This window comes from Oncorhynchus tshawytscha, linkage group LG11 (genome assembly GCF_018296145.1).
Source record: "Oncorhynchus tshawytscha isolate Ot180627B linkage group LG11, Otsh_v2.0, whole genome shotgun sequence".
Taxonomy (NCBI): domain Eukaryota; kingdom Metazoa; phylum Chordata; class Actinopteri; order Salmoniformes; family Salmonidae; genus Oncorhynchus; species Oncorhynchus tshawytscha.
Window position 1 is genome coordinate 54905424 of NC_056439.1, and position 11486 is coordinate 54916909.

Here is an 11486-nt window from a genome sequence, read left to right on the forward strand (position 1 = left end):
GTATGGGGTTTAGGTAAGGGAGGGGTAGTATGGGGTATAGGTAAGGGTGGGGTAGTATGGGGTTTAGTTAAGGGAGGGGTAGTATGGGGTTTAGGTAAGGGTGGGGTAGTATGGGGTTTAGGTAAGGGTGGGGTAGTATGGGGTTTAGGTAAGGGTGGGATAGTATGGGGTTTAGGTAAGGGTGGGGTAGTAGGGGGTAGAGGTAAGGGTGGGGTAGTAAGATGTTTAGGTATGGGTGGGGTAGTATGGGGTAGAGGTAAGGGTGGGGTAGTAAGATGTTTAGGTATGGTGGGGTAGTATGGGGTAGAGGTAAGGGTGGGGTAGTAAGATGTTTAGGTAAGAGTGGGGTAGTAGGGGTAGAGGTAAGGGTGGGGTAGTAGGGGTAGAGGTAAGGGTGGGGTAGTATGGGGTTTAGGTAAGGGTGGGGTAGTAGGGGTTTAGGTAAGGGTGGGGTAGTATGGGGTTTAGGTAAGGGTGGGGTAGTAGGGGTTTAGGTAAGGGTGGGGTAGTATGGGGTAGAGGTAAGGGTGGGGTAGTAAGATGTTTAGGTAAGGGTGGGGTAGTAGGGGTAGAGGTAAGGGTGGGGTAGTAGGGGTTTAGGTAAGGGTGGGGTAGTAGGGGTTTAGGTAAGGGTGGGGTAGTATGGGGTTTAGGTAAGGGTGGGGTATTAAGATGTTTAGGTAAGGGTGGGGTAGTATGGGGTTTAGGTAAGGGTGGGGTAGTATGGGGTATAGGTAAGGGTGGGGTAGTAGGGGTTTAGGTAAGGGTGGGGTAGTAGGGGTTTAGGTAAGGGTGGGGTAGTAGGGGTTTAGGTAAGGGTGGGGTAGTAGGTGGTTTAGGTAAGGGTGGGGTAGTATGGGGTATAGGTAAGGGTGGGGTAGTAAGATGTTTAGGTAAGGGTGGGGTAGTAAGGGGTTTAGGTAAGGGTGGGGTAGTATGGGGTAGAGGTAAGGGTGGGGTAGTAAGATGTTTAGGTAAGGGTGGGGTAGTAGGGGTAGAGGTAAGGGTGGGGTAGTATGGGGTTTAGGTATGGGTGGGTAGTATGGGGTATAGGTAAGGGTGGGGTAGTATGGGGTTTAGGTAAGGGTGGGGTAGTATGGGGTTTAGGTAAGTGTGGGGTAGTATGGGGTTTAGGTAAGGGTGGGGTAGTATGGGGTTTAGGTACGGGTGGAAGGAAGACCAATGGTAGGGCTATAAGACTAAAGAGTATGGTTTAGGTTAGGGTATAGGCTATTGAGATATTGGGGTTCGGGGTTATTGGGGTTCAGTGTGAAGAGGATTTAGTTCAGGGCAGAGAAGGTCAGCCTGAACTCTTCTCCCTCGAGCAGTTTCCTGTGAAGAAAATACATATTAAAGTGTTGGTCGTATCGATATGTTGGTCACATCAATGTGTTGGTCGTATCGATATGTTGGTCACATCAATGTGTTGGTCGTATCGATATGTTGGTCACATCAATGTGTTGGTCGTATCGATATGTTGGTCACATCAATGTGTTGGTCGTATCGATATGTTGGTCACATCAATGTGTTGGTCGTATCGATATGTTGGTCACATCAATGTGTTGGTCGTATCGATATGTTGGTCACATCAATGTGTTGGTCACATCAATGTGTTGGTCGTATCAATGTGTTGGTCGTATCGATATGTTGGTCACATCAATGTGTTGGTCGTATCGATATGTTGGTCACATCAATGTGTTGGTCGTATCGATATGTTGGTCACATCAATGTGTTGGTCGTATCGATATGTTGGTCACATCAATGTGTTGGTCGTATAATTGTGTTGGTTCGAATCAATGTGTTGGTCGCATCAATGTGTTGGTCGTATCATTGTGTTGGTCGAATCAATGTGTTGGTCGTATCAATGTGTTGGTCGTATCAATGTGTTGGTCGTATCAATGTGTTGGTCGTATCAATGTGTTGGTCGTATCAATGTGTTGGTCGTATCATTGTGTTGGTCACATCATTGTGTTGGTCACATCATTGTGTTGGTCGTATCAATGTGTTGGTCCTATCACTGTGTTGGTCACATCATTGTGTTGGTCACATCATTGTGTTGGTCGTATCAATGTGTTGGTCGTATCATTGTGTTGGTCGTATCACTGTGTTGGTCACATCATTGTGTTGGTCACATCATTGTGTTGGTCATATCAATGTGTTGGTCACATCACTGTGTTGGTCGTATCATTGTGTTGGTCGTATCAATGTGTTGGTCGTATAAGTGTGTTGGTCTTATCAATGTGTTGGTCATATAAATGTGTTGGTCACATCAATGTATTGGTCGTATCAATGTGTTGGTCGTATCATTGTGTTGGTCGTATCAATGTGTTGGTCGTATCAATGTGTTGGTCGTATCAATGTGTTGGTCGTATCAATGTGTTGGTCGTATCAATGTGTTGGTCGTATCAATATGTTGGCCGTATCATTGTGTTGGCCGTATCAATGTGTTGGCCATATCATTGTGTTGGCCGTATCATTGTGTTGGTCGTATCAATGTGTTGGTCGTATCATTGTGTTGGCCGTATCAATGTGTTGGTCGTATCAATGTGTTGGTCGTATCATTGTGTTGGTCTCATCAATGTGTTGGTCGTATCAATGTGTTAGTCGTATCAATGTGTTGGTCGTATCATTGTGTTGGTCGTATCATTGTGTTGGTCGAATCAATGTGTTGGTCGTATCACTGTGTTGGTCGTATCACTGTGTTGGTCGTATAAGTGTGTTGGTCTTATCAATGTGTTGGTCATATAAATGTGTTGGTCACATCAATGTGTTGGTCGTATCAATGTGTTGGTCGTATCATTGTGTTGGTCGTATCATTGTGTTGGTCGAATCAATGTGTTGGTCGTATCATTGTGTTGGTCGTATCATTGTGTTGGTCGAATCAATGTGTTGGTCGTATCACTGTGTTGGTCGTATCACTGTGTTGGTCGTATAAGTGTGTTGGTCTTATCAATGTGTTGGTCATATAAATGTGTTGGTCACATCAATGTGTTGGTCGTATCAATGTGTTGGTCGTATCATTGTGTTGGTCGAATCAATGTGTTGGTCGTATCATTGTGTTGGTCACATCAATGAGTTGGTCACATCATTGTGTTGGTCGTATCATTGTGTTGGTCGAATCAATGTGTTGGTCGTATCATTGTGTTGGTCGTATCAATGTGTTGGTCGTATCAATGTGTTGGTCACATCATTGTGTTGGTCACATCAATGAGTTGGTCACATCATTGTGTTGGTCGTATCAATGTGTTGGTCGTATCATTGTGTTGGTCGTATCAATATGTTGGTCGTATCATTGTGTTGGTCACATCATTGTGTTGGTCGTATCAATGTGTTGGTCGTATCATTGTGTTGGTCGTATCACTGTGTTGGTCGTATCAATGTGTTGTTTGTATCAATGTGTTGGTCGTATCACTGTGTTGGTCGTATCAATGTGTTGGTCGTATCAATGTGTTGGTCATATCAATGTGTTGGTCGTATCAATGTGTTGGTCGTATCATTGTGTTGGTCGTATCATTGTGTTGGTCGAATCAATGTGTTGGTCGTATCATTGTGTTGGTCATATCAATGTGTTGGTCGTATCAATGTGTTGGTCACATCATTGTGTTGGTCACATCAATGAGTTGGTCACATCATTGTGTTGGTCGTATCATTGTGTTGGTCGAATCAATGTGTTGGTCGTATCATTGTGTTGGTCGTATCAATGTGTTGGTCGTATCAATGTGTTGGTCACATCATTGTGTTGGTCACATCAATGAGTTGGTCACATCATTGTGTTGGTCGTATCAATGTGTTGGTCGTATCATTGTGTTGGTCGTATCAATATGTTGGTCGTATCATTGTGTTGGTCACATCATTGTGTTGGTCGTATCAATGTGTTGGTCGTATCATTGTGTTGGTCGTATCACTGTGTTGGTCGTATCAATGTGTTGTTTGTATCAATGTCTTGGTCGCATCAATGTGTTGGTCGTATCAATGTGTTGTTCGTATCAATGTCTTGGTCGTATCACTGTGTTGGTCGTATCAATGTGTTGGTCGTATCAATGTGTTGGTCGTATCAATGTGTTGGTCGTATCAATGTGTTGGTCGTATCAATGTGTTGGTCGTATCAATGTGTTGGCCGTATCAAACACAAGTTGTTGTAGATCCAGGTTGACATGTTTGAAAGTAAAGCATTTCGTTGTGTTGTGTATTTCTTGCTGCATACTGTGCGTATGACAAATTAACCTTGATGTAATTTGATACTGGCTGAGAGTGGCTGAGAGTGGCTGAGAGTGGCTGAGAGTGGCTGAGAGTGGCTGACAGTGGCTGAGAGTGGCTGAGAGTGGCTGAGAGTGGCTGATAGTGGCTGATACTGGCTGAGAGTGGCTGAGAGTGGCTGATAGTGGCTGAGAGTGGCTGAGAGTGGCTGAGAGTGGCTGAGAGTGGCTGACAGTGGCTGACACTGGCTGACACTGGCTGAGAGTGGCTGAGAGTGGCTGAGAGTGGCTGATAGTGGCTGATAGTGGCTGATACTGGCTGAGAGTGGCTGAGAGTTGCTGAGAGTGGCTGATAGTGGCTGAGAGTGGCTGAGAGTGGCTGAGAGTGGCTGATAGTGGCTGATACTGGCTGAGAGTGGCTGAGAGTGGCTGAGAGTGGCTGAGAGTGGCTGAGAGTGGCTGATAGTGGCTGAGAGTGGCTGAGAGTGGCTGAGAGTGGCTGAGAGTGGCTGAGAGTGGCTGATAGTGGCTGACCAAGGTTAAGGTTACCTGTATGCCGCGATCTCAATGTCCAGAGCCATTTTAACATTGAGAAGGTCCTGGTACTCTCTGAGGTAGCGAGACATCTCCTGCTTTGCCTCGTTGATGTCGCACTCCAGATCGTTTATCCTCACCTGAAACAACAGACCATTTATCCTCAACTGAAACAACAGACCATTTATCCTCACCTGAAACAACAGACCATTTATCCTCACCTGAAACAACAGACCATTTATCCTGAAACAACAGACCATTTATCCTCACCTGAAACAACAGACCATTTATCCTCACCTGAAACAACAGACCATTTATCCTGAAACAACAGACCATTTATCCTGAAACAACAGACCATTTATCCTCACCTGAAACAACAGACCATTTATCCTGAAACAACAGACCATTTATCCTCACCTGAAACGAACAGACCCTTTATCCTCACCTGAAACAACAGACCATTTATCCTCACCTGAAACAACAGACCATTTATCCTCACCTGAAACAACAGACCATTTATCCTCACCTGAAACAACAGACCATTTATCCTCACCTGAAACCACAGACCATTTATCCTCACCTGAAACGAACAGACCATTTATCCTCACCTGAAACAACAGACCATTTATCCTCACCTGAAACAACAGACCATTTATTCTCACCTGAAACAACAGACCATTTATCCTGAAACAACAGACCATTTATCCTGAAACAACAGACCATTTATCCTGAAACAACAGACCATTTATCCTGAAACAACAGACCATTTATCCTCACCTGAAACAATATCACTTTGAAAAAAAATCAGGTCCATTAAACAGCAAGGGCCTGTGTTCCAAATGACACCCTAACTGTTCCCTATGTAATGCATTACCTTGGACCAGAGCCCTGTGTAGTACACTATATGGGAAATTAGGTGGTATTGAGATGCAGCCCAGGTCTCAGACCAGATTTTTATTATTCTAAATATAGAAACAGTGGAAGGACATATTCAGCTGAATAACAGCTTTGGTGTGACCTTCCTCTGTCATTTTGCCTCCTTATGGAGGTGTCCATGAATACTGACAAACCTGGGAGACCTTCACCTCTACACAATGACCACGACGACTCCCTGCACAGACTGATCTATTACTACTGAGGAGAGAGAGGAGGAGGTGGGGAGGAGGGAGTGGAGTGGTGGGGGGAGGAGGAGAAGTGGGGGGGGAGATGTGGGGGAGGGGAGGAGAGAGAGGAGCAGGTGGGGAGGAGGAGGAGAAGTGGGGGAGATGTGGGGGAGGGGAGGAGGAGGTGGGGAGGAGTGGAGTGGATAGGTGGGGGAGGAGGAGAAGTGGGGGGGAGGAGATGTGGGGGAGGGGGAGAGAGAACCAGGTGGGGAGGAGTGGAGTGGAGAGATGGGGGAGGAGAAGTGGGGAGGGGGGGGAGGAGATGTGGGGGGAGGGGAGGAGAGAGAGGAGCAGGTGGGGAGGAGTGGAGTGGACAGGTGGGGAGGAGTGGAATGGATAGGTGGGGAGAGGTGGGGGGAGGAGGAGATGTGCGGGAGGGGAGGAGAGGGAGAGAGGACCAGGGGTCGAGGAGTGGAGTGGAGTGGAGAGATGGGGGGGGGAGGAGATGTGGGGGGGGTGGACGTAGTAGAGGAGAGGTTGGGGTTGGAGAGGAGGGGTTGGGGTTGGAGAGGAGGGGTAGGGGTTGGGGGGAGAGGTGAGGTGGGGGTAGGAGAAGTGAGGTGGGGGTTGGGGGAGAGATGAGGTGGGGGTTGGGGAGGAAAGGTGGGGGTTGGAGAGGAGAGGTGAGGTGGGGGTAGGAGAGGTGAGGTGGGTTTGGGGAGGAGAGGTGGGGGTTGGAGAGGTGAGGTGGGGGTAGGAGAGGAGAGGTGGGGGTAGGAGAGGAGAGATTGGGGTTGGAGAGGAGGGGTTGGGGTTGGGGAGGAGAGGTGGGGGTTGGAGAGGAGAGGTGGGGGTTGGAGAGGAGAGGTGGGGGTAGGAGAGGAGAGGTGGGGGTAGGAGAGGAGAGAAGGGGGTTGGAGAGGAGAGGAGAGGGGGGTAGGAGAGGAGAGGTTGGGGGTTGGAGAGGAGAGGTGGGGGTAGGAGAGGAGAGGTGGGGGTAGGAGAGGAGAGAAGAGGGGGGTAGGAGAAGAGAGGTGGGGGTAGGAGAGGAGAGGTGGGGGTAGGAGAGGAGAGGTGGGGGTAGGAGAGGAGAGGTGGGGGTAGGAGAGGAGAGAAGGGGGTTGGAGAGGAGAGGTGAGGTGGGGGTAAGAGAGGTGAGGTGGGGGTTGGGGAGGAGAGGTGGGGGTTGGAGAGGTGAGGTGGGGGAAGGAGAGGAGAGGTGGGGGTTGGAGAGGAGAGGAGAGGGGGGGGTAGGAGAGGAGAGGTTGGGGGTTGGAGAGGAGAGGTGGGGGTAGGAGAGGAGAGGTGGGGGTAGGAGAGGAGAGAAGGGGGTAGGAGAGGAGAGAAGGGGGTTGGGGAAAGCTGGTGCAGTGAAACACTCTCCATATAGAGTAGGGACCAAATCAGAGTCACAGCAGCATCAGAGTAAGCTACCCCGTGCGCTGCTAGCAGCCTGTTACTGCTCTTTCACATGATCACATCTATATCTACAAGAGTTTTTGGCTATGTTCTTACCCCAGTTTGAAATGGTCACATTATGACATCTATACCTATGTCACTGTGTACCTTATCTCCCTCTCAGACCATGTACCTCTCCCCCCTGGTGCTATACCTCTCCCCCTGGTTCTATACCTCTCTCCCCCTGGTTCTATACCTCTCCCCCTGGTTCTATACCTCTCCCCCTGGTTCTATACCTCTTCCCCCTGGTTCTATACCTCTCCCCCTGGTTCTATACCTCTCCCCCTGGTTCTATACCTCTTCCCCCTGGTTCTATACCTCTTCCCCCTGGTTTTGATTGATTGAGTGGTTCTGTACCTGATACTTTGTGACCTCTTCCCCCTGGTTCTGATTGATTGAGTGGTTCTGTACCTGATACTTCGTGACCTCTTCCCCTGGTTCTGATTGATTGAGTGGTTCTGTACCTGATACTTTGTGACCTCTTCCCCCTGGTTCTGATTGATTGAGTGGTTCTGTACCTGATACTTCGTGACCTCTTCCCCCTGGTTCTGATTGATTGAGTGGTTCTGTACCTGATACTTCGTGACCTCTTCCCCCTGGTTCTGATTGATTGAGTGGTTCTGTACCTGATACTTCGTGACCTCTTCCCCCTGGTTCTGATTGATTGAGTGGTTCTGTACCTGATACTTCGTGACCTCTTCCCCCTGGTTCTGATTGATTGAGTGGTTCTGTACCTGATACTTCGTGACCTCTTCCCCCTGGTTCTGATTGATTGAGTGGTTCTGTACCTGATACTTCGTGACCTCTTCCCCCTGGTTCTGATTGATTGAGTGGTTCTGTACCTGATACTTCGTGACCTCTTCCCCCTGGTGCTCTTCCAGCTCCTCCAGCTGTTTGTTCAGCGACTCGATGACGTTCCGCAGGGCCTCGATCTCAGAGGAGCGTGATTGGAGCAGCTGGCGGTATTCCATGGTCTCCTCCCGGATGGAGCGCACCGCCTCGTTGTTCTTCGATGCCATCTCCGCCACGGACTCAAACTTCCCCCGGTACCAGTCCTCTGCCGCCTGCATGTTCTTATTGGCCAGCCGCTCGTACTGTGCCCGGATCTCCTTGAGTGCCGCAGACAGGTCTGGCCTGCTCACCTCCATGTCGACACACACGTTAGCCGCCACAACCTGGGCCTGCAGCTCCGCCTGCTCCTCCACAAACACCTTCTTCAGGAAGCCCATCTCCTCGGCCAGGGAGACAACGCTGGCCTCTGCATCGCAGTTAGACAGCATGGCCCGCCCCACTTCTTCCCGGGCCCTCTGCAGGGCCTCCTCCGCAACCGCACGGCACTGCGCCTCCTCCTCATAGCGCTCCTTCAGCTGCCCGTACACGTCCTTCAGGTAGTCCCTCTCTGCCTCCATGCGCATCTTATCTCCTGTCTTCTGGTCGATTGCAGCCCTGAGGCTCCGGGCTTCACCCTCGTAGAGCCCCTGAAGACGAGACGGGTCCCTCTGCCTCCGCCTGAGAGCCTCCAGCTCTGCCAGAAGGGCCCGGTTCTGCTGCTCCAGGCGCCTCACCTTGTCGATGTAGGTGGCGAAGCGGTCGTTGAGGCCCACCAGCTGCTCCTTCTCCTGACTGCGGAGCCCCAGCAGTTCTGTGTTGAGGCTGGAGGCCTCAGCCAGGTCCATCCGTGCAGACGCATCCGGCAGTGAGGAAGAGGCGGGTGGACGCTGCTTCCCAGCCGCCAGGCCCAGGGCTCGGGAGGAAGAGGAGGAGTAGAGAGGGGGGTACATGAAGGATTTGGTAGTGGAAGGTCGAGAAGAGCCTCGGTAGCTGTCCCAAGTGCGGCGGTAGGAGATATAAGGATCGTAGCTCATGATGGATTTTTTGTTGTTTTGTTATTTTTTCAAGATTTTTTTTTGTTAATGTAGGATGTTTTTTTTGTTTCAGATGTTAATTTTTTTTAAAGTCCCCCTTGTTCTGCAGACCATCGGTGAGGATGAGCGAGTGTCTTGCACTGCACCAGCTCAGCGACGCTGCAGAGCCCTCGTTTATATACAGCCAGCCAGCCCCCTCTCCTTCCCCTGACCCCCCACCAGTGTCTGTGTGTGTGATGCATCAGGAATGTCAGCACCACAACGACCAATAGGAAAGTGCTGCAGTGAGATCACAGGGAGATTGGTATTCTGTCTCACACTCAGCACTATGATGCAGAGGAGATGTGGAAGGGCATGTTTTTACATTTGCTGCAATATACATATTGAGAGAGAGAGAGAGACAGAGAGAGAGAGAGAGACAGAGAGACAGAGACAGAGAGAGAGAGAGAGACAGAGACAGAGAGACAGAGAGAGAGAGAGAGAGAGAGAGACAGAGAGAGAGAGAGAGAGAGAGAGACAGAGACAGAGAGACAGAGAGAGAGAGAGAGAGAGACAGAGAGGTAGTCTCAGAGAGAGAGACAGAGAGAGAGAGAGAGAGAGAGACAGAGACAAGACAGACAGACAGACAGACAGACAGACAGACAGACAGACAGACAGACAGACAGACAGACAGACAGACAGACAGACAGACAGACAGACAGACAGAGAGAGAGAGAGAGAGAGAGACAAAGAGAGAGACAAAGAGAGAGAGAGAGAGAGAGAGACAGAGAGAGAGAGAGAGACAGACAGACAGACAGACAGACAGACAGACAGACAGACAGAAAAACTCCCATATCTACTGGGTGAAATTCCACAGTGTGCCATCAAAGCAGCAAGATGTGTGACCTGTTGCCACGAGAAAAGGGCAACCAGTGAAGAACACGCACCATTGTAAATACAACCCATATTTATGCTTATTTATTTTATCTTGTGTCCTTTACCATTTGTACATTGTTAAAACACTGTATATATATATATAATATGACATTTGTAATGTCTTTATTGTTTTGAAACTTCTGTATGTGTGATGTTTACTGTTAATTTTGATTGTTTATTTCACTTTATATATTCACTTTATATATTATCTACCTCACTTGCTTTGGCAATGTTAACACATGTTTACCATGCCAATAAAGCCCTTGAATTGAAATTGAATTGAATTGAAATTGAAATTGAGAGAGAGAGAGAGAGAGAGAGAGAGAGAGAGAGAGAGAGAGAGAGAGAGACAGAGAGACAGAGAGACAGAGAGACAGAGAGAGAGAGAGAGAGAGAGAGAGAGAGACAGACAGACAGACAGACAGACAGACAGACAGACAGACAGACAGACAGACAGACAGACAGACAGACAGACAGACAGACAGACAGACAGACAGACAGACAGACAGAGGCTATATGTGTTGGCAAACAAAATCTAGATAAGTTAAAAAAAATTGTTTAGCCAATATCATGAATCTGTAAGTCAGGGTTCCCCAACTGGTGGCTGAATTTGGCCCGGGAGTGGTTTTATTTGGGCCCCCGAGTTTTCTGAGCAAAATATAACAATGTTTTTGTGCCAAATTTTTATTGTTGGCCATAAAATACTGTAAAAAACACCAGGAAATCAGCTCCACGTGATTTTTATTTAAGAAATATTTTCTTAAGTATTCCCACGCATAGTAGAGAGACACAATGTGATTGTATAGAAATGTTTGAAATTACTATGTTTTAGACAAATGTATCAAGTTATTACCAGAAGGACCCCGGGAATCCGGCTTCTTGCCTCCCGTGGAGGCGTACTGGTCACGTCTGTCAAGGGGAGGAAGTCCCGCACCGACCCGAAGGCTAAGTCCAGAGAGGGGTACATCAAATCACCAACTCCCGTAGATCCGATTGAGACAGTGGTCCTCAGGGTATGACCTGATCAAGAGGGCGATAAAGTAATGTACCCCATTCATAGACTCTGACTACCTTTAGCGAGGGATGTGACAAATGGACTACATTGCAAAGCATTTTTATCCAGTGTTCTGTTAAAACAATAACAGAAAAACATACAATTCCAGAACACAGCTACAGTAATGTAGTGATATCTACCACAACCCTTTACAGACAGAACACAGCTACAGTAATGTAGTGATATCTACCACAACCCTTTACAGACAGAACACAGCTACAGTAATGTAGTGATATCTACCACAACCCTTTACAGACAGAACACAGCTACAGTAATGTAGTGATATCTACCACAACCCTTTATAGAACACAGCTACAGTAATGTAGTGATATCTACCACAACCCTTTACAGAACACAGCTA

General features: G+C 48.3%; 1 protein-coding gene across 1 annotated transcript; it reads right to left on the bottom strand.

Moving 5' to 3' along the window:
* Positions 1-1062: 1062 nt before the first annotated feature.
* Positions 1063-9321, bottom strand: si:dkey-33c12.3 (uncharacterized protein LOC335380 homolog). The gene is made up of 3 exons (XM_042330385.1): positions 8134-9321; positions 4746-4870; positions 1063-1332 (listed from the first exon to the last, which is right to left on the bottom strand). The coding sequence occupies exons 1-3, from the start codon at positions 9154-9156 to the stop codon at positions 1281-1283; spliced, it is 1200 nt and encodes a 399-aa protein (XP_042186319.1). The 5' UTR covers positions 9157-9321; the 3' UTR covers positions 1063-1280.
* Positions 9322-11486: the final 2165 nt, after the last annotated feature.

Coding starts and splice junctions, on each gene's coding strand:
- si:dkey-33c12.3 (XM_042330385.1), bottom strand. CDS start 9,156: ATGAGCTACGATCCTTATATCTCCTACCGCCGCACTTGGGACAGCTAC. Junction 4,871..8,133: donor AAGAGGTCACGAAGTATCAG/GTACAGAACCAC, acceptor CTGTTGTTTCAG/GTGAGGATAAACGATCTGGA. Junction 1,333..4,745: donor ATTGAGATCGCGGCATACAG/GTAACCTTAACC, acceptor TTTTCTTCACAG/GAAACTGCTCGAGGGAGAAG.